At 45.1% G+C, this 13718-nt stretch overlaps 1 protein-coding gene across 8 annotated transcripts in view; it reads right to left on the bottom strand.

Moving 5' to 3' along the window:
• Window positions 1–1272: 1272 nt before the first annotated feature.
• The window catches only part of SMG7 (SMG7 nonsense mediated mRNA decay factor), a 54624-nt gene continuing 42178 nt past the window's right edge, over window positions 1273–13718 (bottom strand). For 6 of the 8 annotated variants that reach the window (XM_087731416.1, XM_087731417.1, XM_087731415.1 and 3 more), the window contains 9 exons: window positions 13178–13322; window positions 11562–11950; window positions 10442–10807; window positions 8733–8882; window positions 6502–6582; window positions 5738–5897; window positions 4194–4364; window positions 3943–4094; window positions 1273–3427 (listed from right to left, as the gene is read on the bottom strand). In XM_087731416.1, the coding sequence (XP_087587542.1) occupies window positions 3314–3427; window positions 3943–4094; window positions 4194–4364; window positions 5738–5897; window positions 6502–6582; window positions 8733–8882; window positions 10442–10807; window positions 11562–11950; window positions 13178–13322 (1728 nt within the window). In that variant the 3' untranslated portion in view covers window positions 1273–3313. The remainder of the gene's footprint in view (window positions 3428–3942; window positions 4095–4193; window positions 4365–5737; window positions 5898–6501; window positions 6583–8732; window positions 8883–10441; window positions 10808–11561; window positions 11951–13177; window positions 13323–13718) is intronic. The other 2 variants (XM_087731419.1, XM_087731424.1) reach the window with 2 other exon arrangements.

The raw sequence follows: 13718 nt of genomic DNA, 5'->3' as shown, positions 1-13718 counted from the left end.
ATTGTCTTCCTGTTAGGAGTACATTCAGTCCTAAAAACTGTGCTTACCGAGAGCCTTGCTCTGTCCCACCTGCCCTACCCTTAACAAAGCTCTTCTACAGACATGCCAGCAGCTGGGAAAACCCCTGAGAAGGTGGTGCTACTTGCATTTACAGCCCTGCCAACAGAGCCAGAAGAGGAACTGGCATTCAAGAAGCTCCGGCCCAGGAAAGGCTGAACTTCCAACAGCATTTGCCTCCTTAAAACATCACTGCCAACCCCAAGAGCTTAAACAAGAGATACCGTGCAGCCTCACCCTGCTCCAACTGACAATTCACTTCAAAACCACGGTGACTTTACCCACCCCACCCCCAAAGTATAAACGTTTTGTTCACCTTTGGGAGTCATACCTCAAAGCTTTTTCTCAGCAGTCAGAAGAGACAGTAACTTAGAAGGACACCGCCTGGAGCCTCAGCAGGTCATACAGCAGCAAAGTTGTCCCCTTTATAAAAGCCTATACAACTTGGATGCCCTCTTCCCTGTCCAAGAGGTTTGCCCTCCTCTGCCCTTGGCGCTACTTTCACAGTATTTCACCTTCCCCGGCTGCTGAGAGCCGGTCCTTCTGGCATTTTAAAATTATCTACCCTGCCCCATCCTCAAAACACACAAGCTGTAGATACAGCCAGCCACCTACAGCATTGGGAGCACTTTGCTTTGAAGGTGCTAAGGGCAGCAGTTTCCCCACTTCGGATCCTATCACACAAGTTCTGGACAGCCCCACTGTCCCAATAACCTAAATATCATAGTTATTTTTAAAGGAACTTATTCTGAGGAGTTGCCTGGATACAATGAAAGCCTCTCATTTCAAAAACAGAACATCTCTGTAGTTTCCTTTGACGCATTTGGAAGTATGCTGTTTAAAAACTGGCTGCAAACAGCCAACGTCCCGATCTGTAGGCAGGTCAACAGCAGAAGGACCTGTGTCCTCCAGCTCCCACTGCCTGTGCTCTGCCAGGTTCAGCCTGCAACTGAAGAAGAGCTTTGCAAGCTACTCCCATCCCATCTTTTTGGTTTGGTAGGTAAAACGCATTGCACACAGGCAGCACAAAACCACGATCCAATTATCTGCACTGAGCCCAAGCCAGAGTCTCTGCGATTTATTTAGTTCTCTTTCAAATAGGAAAAAAAAAAAAATCAACTTCAAACCTTCTTCTGACTTCTTCAGAAAAATAACGCATTTTTAAAAGCCTGTAGCCAAGTTACACAGGAAATAAATGCTACACACAGACCTGGATGGAGAGAACATGGTTTAATTAAAGGCAAAGCTGATTTCAGCAGCTGCAGTTCTTGCACAGACAGACAAAAAACACAAAAAAAGCTTACGACACAAACCAGTTTCTGTTGGGGGCCCCTTCCCTCGCTCCCCCAGGCGTCGGAGGGCGGGAGGGGAGTCCCAGCCGAGAGCCGGATGCATTCCCGAGGCTGGATGCTCATGCACAAGTGGAACGGTGTGGCTGGGACCCTGGCACTGCCGGGAGTGAGATGGCGAACCTGGTTAGCTCGTCTAGGGTGCAAGAGTCAGTGACGGTTCAAACACTGGAATGTCGCAGCTGCCTGGGTGCACAGCTCGATACACAAACCGGGAGGGCCGGAGGGAAGTACAGAGGGGTTTGGTTCATATGACCACTGGGTGGGAACTTCACTTTTTGGACTCTTTAAAGGAAATACAGCTTCAAAATGCAACAAAGAACAGTGATGTTGCTAAGGTGGAGATCGTGGGGGTGCTGCTCATACCCCCCGGAGAGGTATCGTGTCTCCTCCGTCTTCCCTTTTTGTATTCTTTGGGGCTGCCCAGACTCCAGTGTCACTTCGGCTCCTGCATGTGCTTTGCTCTGCAGCTGACTTCCAGCTCAGAGATCCTGAATCATCACACAAACCCCTACTGCTAAACACAGCAAATGGACATTGAGATTGTTTCCATAACTTCCCTGGGAAACCTAACAAAAATGCTGTCCTTTCTTTAACGAAGCTTCCAGTCTTCCTTCCCCCTAATAAATAGCAAATAAAACGTTTTCCTTTTCCCTTCCGCACCTTTTCATCTACGAACAGCACTATGCTTTCTTCCGTGTGTCTGTTACACACGTGTGTCCAAGGGTGCCTTGAATTTCATTCTGGAACTGAAAGCTTGGGGCTGCAGCTGGGGGCAGGGGGCGCAGGGGGGGACGGGTTTCTGCAGAGCTGATGTGTGCCTGCGGGGGTGCGTACACTCCGCACTGTCCAGGCTGACTGTCGGCTTTACCCAGCCCTGCTGGACCCCTGATTATTTTCTGCGAGATGTTGCACGTTGGTAATGAAACTACTAGCGTCCAGCAAAGATGGGAGGATGGAGAGAGAAAGGGGAAAAAAAAAAACCAAACAAAAACCATTGAAAGCTTTCTACCTACCTATTAAAATGAGTCAGGCTGTGAATGCACAGACTAGCCTGCCCTTTGTGGGGCTAGCCACTATGCTACAGTAAAATGTACAGGAATCAAACATTAATTTAAAACCCCATAGCAGTTAACTTGCTTGTCCAGCAGAGTGCTGCAATGCCCCACGTCACCCGATTATAGCTCAAACACCTACTGAGAGGAGGGCATTTCATGCTGGAGTCTCTAACCCACCCGTGGGCTGGCCAAAGCCTTTGGGTGAAAGGTGAAGTGGTATCAAGTGCCAGACTCTCCTTCATGAAACTCCTTCGCTAGCCCAGGAGATAGAGCCCCACCTCACCACCAACCACCTCTGACCGGAGCAGCAACTGGGGCTTTCACTGCTACACACTGACTACGAAGCACGTCTGTGTACGGAAGAATTCAGTGTGATCTTACTACTGAGATAGTAATAAAGATGTTTAGGAGTAATTTCAACTACATTCTCAGTCAGCAAAGCAATCATTAATGGATTCCTATTTTATCTCCCCAAAGAGAGGAAAAGGATTGAGAAGTTCTCATTGGCTTCTCCCATCTGCCCTTCATTCTCAGCTTTTACTTCCCATGTGGCTGGGGACATGCACGATGGAGAAGGTGAGAGGCGGTGATATCGGGTTACTGAGTGAGCCAAACAGCAGTTCCTCTCTCCCTCCAGAGGGCCCAGGGAAGGGAGAGTTCCTGATGTTGTTTTCTTGCACTGCAGACGTTTTGTGCACACTCAGTGGTTTGGTGGAGCACTTACGCCCTCCTGACAGCAAGGAACAGAAGAGAGGGCTGCCACCTGCACAGGACTGTGTGGGCCAGTCCTGCAAACCCAACATGCCATGGTTTATGGAGCCTTCGTTTGCAAGGGTTGCCACCTCTGTCTCAGTGAGGTGGGTTCATGGTGCCTTGTCCGCGTTGCTGCTTCTGCTTCTGCTGCATTAACAGCTGCTCCAGGGCTGAGGGTCCAGGGTGCATCATGGAACTGGACCAGATGGACTAAAAACAAACAGCCAACACTAGCATCTCTTTGCGTTAGACAGCCCCTCTCTTACAGATGAGAAAGCAGAGACAGTTTTCTATATTCTCCCTCTTCCCTTTATCACTCATACCTGGCTTATCGTGAAAGTTATCCAGACTTCAAAGAAGGCCTTCTAAAGAGAGGCTCCCTGGAAGAAGCTTCTCCTCCTCCAGAATCCTCATTACCATAAAAATTCATCCCACATTAATGATTACTAGTTTTAGACTAGTCAAAGCAAATGATGTAATTCCTTCCAGTTCTGCCAGCCTGGTCTTGTTCCGCAAAATATTCTAGAACAGCAAGAACTGGAAAACCGTGACACCTTCCAGCACTGGTCACACCTCCCACATTGCCTGCGTAAGTGGATCTGCAGGAAAAACTTCCGGTTTCTGACACTGAACTCTGACACTTGCAATAGGCTAACGCCCATCACCGGGTCTTCTGGCCCCAGAGACAAGCACCCATTCCTGAGCACAGTTCCAGTCAAACATACCTTCAGGCTCTCCATAAGCACAGCTGAGGAGTCCTCCATCGTGGGAGGGCCTTGGGCTGCCCAGGTGCCACTGGGAGCGCTGGACTGGTGCCAGCTGCTCTCCGAAGACGACGATGTTGCTGGGAGATAGTCCAGACCAAACCCTCCCATTGCTAAAACAGGAGGAAGACAAGTTCAAAGGAATGTAGCAAAACCACTGCAAAACAAACACCATCAGCTGGCTTCACGCAAGCCTGGAACCCAGCACTTGCCTGGCTTATCTGTTTTCCAGCGGTCTGCGACTCTCCTGTCTCTGTTGTCTGGAGTCCCAATGGGTCCGAAGTTGGAGAAAGGAACAGAATTGTGGTTATGGGTTGGAGGGGAGCTTGGCAAGCTGCTGGGGTTGGAGGAGTGAGGAGACTGGCTGGCTGGTGTCGAATGATCTAGTGATTACAAGGCAAGAGGAAAAAGGTCAACAGAAACAGCAGGAGCCTCCCAATTTTGAATTTCTTAGTGCTGCTGCAAATTCTGCCATCACCCAGGTTTCTCCAGTGCTGAAGGTGAGTTTTTATTCCCTCCATTATGCAAGTGTAATGCAAATTCCTAAGTTCCATGTGAAAATTTTTGTGCATATACAAGAACAGAATGACTGTGTTTAATGCACACACGTGCTTACTAGAAAAACCAAAAACCAGGAAACCTCAAGGCTAGCCAAAGTGAGTTTTCCCCACGTTTCTTGAAGAACTTTTCTCAAACTAGAAAAACAAAAATCTGTCTCCAAGCTTGACAAACCAATAAAAAAATGACATTAGACCTTGAGGAGTTTGCAAGTTTACAAGTCGAACCCCCAAGTCTGTGAATGTTTTACTCTTCTATGACTCTTAAAGCAATTCAGACCAGAATCCAGTACTGAGCAAAAGAGGAGAGCAAGCATCAAAAAGCCTATCTGCAGGAAGGAGAACAATGCCTGAAGACAACAAAGCATAGCAGGGTGGCAGGAGACTATGCGGTCTTGAATGAAAAGGCGAAGGGAGAGAAAGCTGAAACCATGTGAGCCATAAATCCTGCTAGAATAAAAGCACTTTGCAACTCCTTCCGTTTCACCCACAATGGTTATTCCTGGTTGGTTGCAAAAGTCTCAGCGCAACCAAAAATCTCATCCAGTGCAGATGTTATTTAAAATCCACTCATTTCTTAGATTCAACTAATTCCTCCCCTCATGCTCTTCTGGATTTTTAGTGAGAATAAAATAATGAAATAATAGTTATGGTTTATGCCTTTAAGATAATTACTAAGGAAAAAGCTGGTTTGCTTTGTAGGCTGCTTAACAGTAAAAAAAAAAACAAAACAAAAAAAAACCACAAAAAACAAAACACCAAAAAACCCACTGTCATATTTTCCTCTACGCTCTTCAGTCATATAGTTTCTTTCTCTTTCAAATATCTACGATATGAAATCCAGTTCTTCCTGCTTTTTCCAAAGAAGCAACACAAAGTATACAGATGTTTGAGTTAAAGCCCTACTCCCAAATGCTTGTCAGGAATCTAAGTTAAAGAGATTTCAGGATTTCACACCTCCTACAACTTTCATCCTGCTCAACTACTTCAATGAAAATCCAGGTTCTTATGCTATATTAATTACAGAATCCCCTCATAATTTCTGAGGATATATGGAGAAAAACAAACAGAAACCTTCAGACACCTTGTCAAGCAGGTATTTTTTTTTAATTTTCAGTTACATTTAACTTGCAGTAGGTTCAGAATTAACTCAAATCCTCTTAAATCAGTAGACACAAGAAAAACCATACCAGGATTACCTGAGCTGGCTGGAAGGGATGGAGACCACGGAGTCCCTTCAAAGAGAGAATATAGTGAAGTCTCCTGATGGGCAACTGAAGGGGTGACTTCTGTTTTTGTGCTGGTATTCATGTTCTTCCCATATACCTCATTGAACATGCTGTTATTTGGATATCTTTCCTGCAAAAAAAGAATGTAAGAGTTTAGGTACTGGATTTATTTCAAACAGCAAGACTGTACAAAGGAAACAATTATAGATCAGAATATTTTCCTAACTCCTTTTTCACCCCTGAGCCTCCTCCTCTTTGACCAATTTATTTAACATACACCTTCTGAATCAGGACAGGTTTCTCCTGGTTGGACTGCAAAGCCTTCACAAAAATCTTTAAATTCCCAGTACTCACAAAAATTGTATCAAAACCCTGCTCAGTTCTCTGGAAGAGAATGGGTAATCCATTGCTCAGGAAATAAAAACCTACACACCGTAACACTTTGAGATGCACCTTTTGAGTCAACTCCATGATTCTACTAAGAGCAAGGGGCCCATGAACTCAGCAAGATTGAACAGTATGCCTGCGGAACTATAGCTAGGGTGACTTTGGGAAGACAACTGATAAAGGCAAAGATAATCTTGCTGATACAGACTGAAATTAATCACCCATATAGATTTCTTTCAGGTTTTCCACTGGTTTGAACTAAAGGATATCCCCATACTTCTGCCATGTTACCTAGTTTAATGGCAAGCTCAAACAGCAAAGGGCAGCAGACTCGGGTCCTCACTTACCTGATTAAGAGAAAAGCCACCGAGGGACAGGAAAGACGACGACTGAGACATCAATTCTGATGGTTTTTCCAGCAGGGACTTCTTCAGAAAGCAAAAAGGGAAAAAGAGCCATTAGTGTTCAGTGTAGTGAGCAGGAGGAAAGTATGCTATCAGAAACTGCCAAGGTGGTTTTGGTCACATTTAAAACCTTGCTTCTATTTTAGCTTCAGCACCTTGGAGGACAGGGGGAGCAAACTAACAAATGCAGAAAATCAGTAGTTTCCCTACTAACTGTAATTAATACCTAAAAATCCACAATCACGACAGCTGAGAGTCTCAGGCAAGCCCCGCTATCAGAACAGCTTTTCAAATCATAAGTGTAATACTCTGTCCGATACATCTAGGGGGAAATTTCTGCCAAAAAAACCCTATGGTTGTGTAAAACCTTGAACAAATGAGACAGGATCCTTTTCAGTAATCAGAGGACTCCTTCAAACATGACTAGACTCTTGTACGTTGCTACTGACAGAATATTTTTCAGTTTTGAGAGCATCCCTGCTGTACAGACATTCTTAGACAGCAAGAGCAGCCAAGTGCTGTGATTTTTTAATCTGTTTAAACAGTCCAAGTTTCATTTAGTGCTCTCTCATTTTCATTATAAATGACTGTAGAGAGGAAGAAAAAAAAAACCAACACACCAGTGTTTAAAACAGAGGTTCCAAAACCCCCCTGGGGTTCCACGTTAAGATATTACGGGCCATGACCTTTTCCATCATCTACGCCACCCCCTCTCATACAGCTGTTATTTCCAGCATATTTCTCAGCTTTCTCTTTGGTTCTTACTATGACTGAGCAATGAAAAATACTGTCTCTGAAACAAGCCTATTTAGGGAAGAAATAGGATCAGTTATCATCGATACAGAAACCAAAGAAAAATTATAAAGCTCAGCTGATGGACAATGAACACCACCAAATTTAGGATCAGGATCACCAAGCCATAGAATTAGTGAAGCCGTAAGTAAAACTGTGTGATCCAAAATGAAAGCTGCAGTCTTGTTCCAAATAAAAGCCGCCTTACACTCATACCAGCCCAGCATGTCAGATGTTTTTAAATTTATTGTTCAAACAACAAAAACCTGAACTAGCATCCCCCTCTTTAACGTGGCCCCAATATCTGGAATATCTTTGCTGTTATCCTGTAAACCTAAGACAAATAGCCTCATTTTCTTGGCAAGCAGCTCCTAGCTTGTTAGATTTTCAAAGTGACAACTCATTACTTTGAAAGCACATTTTAAAAGGCAGACAAAATTCACACTCTGCATATCCACACAGCTTGCACAGAGAGGAATTTCCTTCCATTTGTCAGCAGACAGCAACTCTAAGAGCTTCAAAGGAAGCTGCTGAAGAAGCAGCTATTAGTTTCTTAGCAAAGGTATCTAATGAGACAGAAATGGGTGTCTATTTTGCTACTGGCTTCTTGGGATGGCATGTAAAATAACTAAGGAATAGACTTAATCAGAGATTTTGAGTAGAGTCACAAGTAACTCTTCTTTGTTACTGCTACAATCTGAAATAGTAGTATTTAATGAACATGCTTGTAGCCATACTAGAAAGGCAGACTGCATTTTCAGAGGCAATTTACAAATCCAGCAGCTCTAAGACCCTCCAGCTATTGCACTAGGAAGGTTTTAATACACAAATGTAAGAAGAAATGTCTCTGTCTGTCAAAAACAACTGTATTTCTACAGGAGATACCGATTATTTAGCCAGTTGCTTACAATTTTCTTCCAAGATCATCATCTCTTTTACAGCCTCTCCTGCATTTAGTAGGGGAGCTTCGCCCTGTCTTTATGTAATTTTTATATGTAGATTATAATAAGCCATACTTGTTCTGATGACTTCCCACAGCTGAAACTGTGCTCCCCCTTGCCCTTATTACTAAGCCCATACAACTGCAGAAAAGTGAGTGCATTAAACGATGCGTCAACATCTCTCCTGTGGACTGTACTTACAAAAAACTCCACTGTTATTCTGATTTCTGAACAAATTAGCAGGCCTGGATTCGGCCCAAGAGCTATGCTGCGGGCCTTCAGCTGGTCTGAGCTCTCGCATGAAGACTAGCTCAAGGGTGAGGCAGGGAAGTGGACAGGAGGGATGGGGGAGAGAAAAGAATTTCACATTTCTTACAATTTCACAGAAGAGAGAGATGCCAGTTAAGAGTGAGAAGCAGCAGTATTACATCAAATACATACAAAGAGGCTTCGTCCAGGAAGAGAGGCGAGAGGCCCCAGCAGAGCTGGGTAAAGATCAGGAGGATTAGAGAAAATCAGCTCTTCCTCCTCCTCCAAGGCAGCCAGACTCTTTAACAGGTCCGGAGGAAGCAGAGGGGAGCTCTTGGGGTCCTAGTGACAGAAAGGAGCACAGTGAGACAACAGAAGGCAGAAGGGGAACAGCAAGAGATGGCGAGGAGAGGCTAAGCCACAGCAGGATGAGAGAAAACGACAAAAGAAAGGCAGAAGGCGACATGCAGGAGTGCGAGGTGAGAAAGTGGTGCAGCAGAAGTGTGTCGAGGCACACAGAGAGAAATTGCTGAGCAGAAAACATAACTAGCCACGTGGCCTAACACGTACTGGGAGGAGCGCCACACCATCAAAATGATAGGCAGCTAGTTTTAATTAGTGGAGCGTGTGCTTCCCATTGCATCCATGCCAAATATTGAACCTGTTTTTGCATTCAAGGAAAAGGAACACAAAATCTTACAATTATTCTTCTATAACTGATCAGTGAGTAATTTAGGTTTCAAGTAAAATTATGTTTGCATCTTCTTCCCTCCTCTATTTGCGGAGCTTAAATCCCATGAGGCTTATTTCCACTGCTAATGGCTGCTACGCCAACACAGAGCTGACCAGACCACTGGGCCAAAAAACCCTGCAAAGTGCTGGTTAAACTGGACATCTTGACTTTTGTGAGGGATGCTTAAAACACAAGCATCACGGGCACAGCTTCTGTCCATACTGCACTGTGCTTGCACCAAGGCAAGGTTTCCCTTTTAGGGATGAGAATAAGCATTTGACCCCGTCTCCACCTAAAAACCACAACTTGACATCAAGGGTAGAGGCAGACTCCTGTATATTGCCTGGCTTTTCTCTCTGAAGCATACGCCAAGCGCTCTCAGCCGCCCTTCTGAAAATCCTGAGTGCATCTACAGAGGCACATCTGACCAAAGGTTTAAAGAGGCCTCTGTTCAAGTTTCCTTATAAACATCACCAGAAGCACTCACAGACAACTCCAGGACCGTTAATAAATAACAAAGATTGCAGGTTTTATAGACAGCAACATGAAGCGCAACTGCATGAACAGAAGCAAAGTATTCCATTAGTGCAACCAAGAGCTAAGGAAGTTGTTCAGCTCTCTCACTGCATGGTGGGATTTGCAGGAAAAAAAAAAAAACAAAAAAAAAATCCAAGACAAGACTGCTCCTACCACCCTCCATTTCCAGCCTCAATCTGACTATTGCAGCCTCAGCCATTCAACACACGCAAGATACTATACGGGTGTTAAGAGTTCATCTAAAGGGTAATAATTCAACTGCAATTATTTGGATGGCTTTTATGGTTTTCATCAGTTGCCAAACAAGAATTTTCCCCAAAACTATCAGCTGCCACATTTCTCGACCTGACAGATACAGTGCAGAGATCAGTGTCACATCTACACTGAACAAGGACTTACACCACGGACTTGAAACCAAATCTTCAAGAGCCGGATCCCACACACAGCCAACTAAAATGGAGAATTCATCACTGTTTGCTGGAATCCCATTTACTGATACCCAGCTCCCTACTAAATATGCTCACAGTGACCTACTTGGGGCTACAGGGCGTTCCTGAAACAGGGAAGCTCTAGAGTTGTCAGGAATATCAGAGCCTCATTGGTTTTCACCACTTATAGCACGGATCTTTACCTCAAAGGTCATCCTGGAGACAGCATCCTGCTCTGGGCGGAAGACTCCTTGCCGTTTTCCCCTCCGGTCCATGTTAGACTGCTGTGCCATCACCCTGTTGTCAGCCATGCCATAGGAAGAGTCCCAGTAATATTCTGGCACCTTGACTTCTGAGGGGTTCTGGTTATATGGCTCCATTGGGAAAGGCTTCATTTTTTTCTCCAGAGGTTGCTGTTGCATCACAGGAGGCTGTAATGACTGTTCAAATAATTTTAGAGGGTCCTGGGCCTGCAGGTAATAGGACGGCTTTACAGGCATGATCTTCCCCAGTGAGCCTTGGACTTGAGGCGGGTTCCAGAGCTGCTTTGATGAGTCTGTCTGCGGATACTGAGGCAGAGACACATGACTTTCACCAGCAGGTAGGAACAATTAGTATTAACTGAATGCCTAACTCCATTCAAACTGTCAGTCTGGCTCACTTGTGACAGACATTCCACAAACAATCTGATTTGCTATGTTTTTCACGAAAATGCACAGTCTCCATAGGCATCTAATACTCCCTAGTCAAGCTTTACACCAACAGCCCAGTATAATCCTTACGCTAATCCAGTACCTCATGAACGCCTTTACTAAGGCACTGAGCCAGCATTTTGCTGCCCAGAACACCAGGAGGGTCTCACCATCGAGTCCAGACATGCCAGAAGAAAGATTTTCTCCAGCACGACGTGAGCATAAAACTAAGAGCTGTGAGGGAACTGACACTGCAACCCAGTTACCCAAAAGGAGAGTGCAGGTGAAGGTTCAGGCTCAGTCCTCATTACTCAGACAAGAAAACCAGACAGGACTAAGACAGAAATACCTGATCAGAAATATCACCTTCATATCTTGCCTATAAACAGAAGCACACAGAAAACAGATTACCACCTTCCCGTTCCAGTAGATACCTTCCTCAGTTACAGAACCATACATTCATACCCACTGAACTTCAGCTCTTTTTCAAATTTGCCCAGAAGGTCACAGATCAAAATTCCACACTAAGGTCTTTAACGACAGTTTTGAAAAGGTAATCCATGAATGTAAGTCTTGAATGTTGCCATTTATTTTTAAACAAAGCTTAGCACATCGCATTAGTCAAGTTTACCTGCTGGAATCCAGAGTGGTGTGGCGGGCTCTTCCCCAGGCCCTGCACAGTTTTCGTAGGGGACTGTTGCTGCTGCTGCTGGGCCAGAGCTTGGACCTGTAACTGGCTTGCGGACTGTGCTGTTGCCTGAGCTGGTAAAGATGAGAGGGGTTGCTGGGAAGGAGGTGGTGTTTGCTGAGGTCCCTGGGTCATTGGCCCTGGTCCAGAGGGCCGTTGCTGGCTGTAAGGAATGTGGGACTGTTTCCCACCTTGCACCTGGTTTCCTGCAGGCGAGTGAGCTGTGGGCTGGAGGAAGGTTCCTGGGACAGAAACACCACCTGGGAAGGTGTACCCCGTGCTCATGGAGAAAGCCACAGGAGGGGGGACAACGTAGGTTGGAGGTGGAAACCCTGGAAAAGATAAAAACTCACCTTTAATCGAAATTTGGCAGAGCAGGTAGCTCCCTCAAGAAAACATTTAGTGTGGGGTTTTGGTTTTGGTTGTTTGGGTTTTTTTTCCCCTTGTTTTGCTCATTATGACCATGAGGACAGGAAACACCAAGTACAGTTTGTATAATGCACCATAACATCCTTTCTCACTTTTGCACATACATGGCTGTGATCAAAGGGTTATTCAGGGTTTGTTCTTGAGTTTTCTTACAATATTCAAGGCACTGATAACAGTTAGCCGGGCAGTATCTGGGAGAGTCATGTGTCATCCGTCCGTGTCCCACCCCCAATCTCCCTGCCTTTTTTTCCCTGCTACCTTTTTCCTTCACCATTCTGGGGTTTTTGATGCTTTACCCTCAAAGTTCTCCCCCCACCCCTCCCCCCCTCAAACACATGCATTTTCAGGGACTAAACTTCTGGAGCAATGGACAGAAGCAATCAATAAGTCTACTGCCTCCTCCCAGAGGATCACCAGTCTCAGGATCAATTTAGACAGAGACAGGCGGCAAGCAAACAAATCCTCGTATCTGCAAGATCAATTTCTTTCCTGTAGTTCACACGGAAAAGTCAGGTTTGGAAGGCAAGCTTTAATTCTGTGTGTCTCAGGCCAGATTTTATGCTGGCTTTGGGACAGGAAAGATGCTCCTGTCTTATATTGACCAGCTATTTTGTGAGCAAATATGGACAGCAAGGTATGACAGGAGCAGTCCGCAACAGAATGGGAACATGCAATGCAGGACCAACAATAAATAAGACCTCACAAATTACAGCTTGAAACATGAGCACCACTACAAAAGAAACGGAGCTTTAAAGAAGAAAGCAGTGTGATTCACCTTTTGTAATGGAGTCCTATGCACAGAGAATGCTTCCTCCTGAGCTGGCAGAACACTTTGTCACGTTTTGACTAACTACAGAAACAGCCTGCTGTGAAGTTCCTTGATCTCATACCCACGAACCAAGAAGGAATGTGGCAGATTTCATGACAGACCTTGACTCCGAAGCATTAGGAAACTTGTTTCTCTCACTTCAGTTCTGCTCTGCCCCTTCTTTACTACTTCGTAAGATTCTCAATGTGAGAATGCATGCTCATTAAAACAGCTCTACCTTCAGAGGCTGTAACAACCACTATTACAGTATTTTCTTTGCAGTCAACAGTAAATCACACTTCAAAAGAATGACGCAAATTACCTGGTCGGCTAGGAAGGGGAGGGAAGGCTCCTGGGTGATGAATGGGGATGAACTGAGAACTGCTGGCCTGACTTGGAGTCTGAGTTACAGGTGTTTTCCTGGCTTCAGACACCGGAGTCTTCCTCATCTCCATCTGGGATTTCACCTAATGCAAAAGAAAGAAGAAATTAGGTAACTTTTCCTGTAATTATCCACATCATGTCTCAAGCCAAAAAATGAGCTCCCAGATTGTCTGAGAGATTATTTTCTTTTCCCTAAGTAACTGGGAAAGGTTTGGAACACAGGAACTCAGTTCCCTCCTCACTGACCTCAGGCAGGTTACCCTGCCTGTCCCCAGGCACTCCTAGCTTCACAAAAGCTCTCTAAGGATATCTACCCAGAAGACTGCAACAGGCTCCTTCTCTAGCGAGAGAGTGGGAAGTGGACATAATATCCTCAGACCATACAAAGAACTTACCTTGCTGCTCACCTCCAGTGCCTTAAAAACAAAAAGTGCAGATGCCATTATGCTTCTCCTAGGGCACCGCTTCAACCTAACTCA

Source organism: Nipponia nippon, unplaced genomic scaffold (genome assembly GCF_047370975.1).
Source record: "Nipponia nippon isolate SJK-2023a ecotype South Korea unplaced genomic scaffold, ASM4737097v1 scaffold_5, whole genome shotgun sequence".
Taxonomy (NCBI): Eukaryota; Metazoa; Chordata; class Aves; order Pelecaniformes; family Threskiornithidae; genus Nipponia; species Nipponia nippon.
Note: the sequence above shows the minus strand (reverse complement) of the source record. Positions and strands in the feature narration are given on the sequence as shown.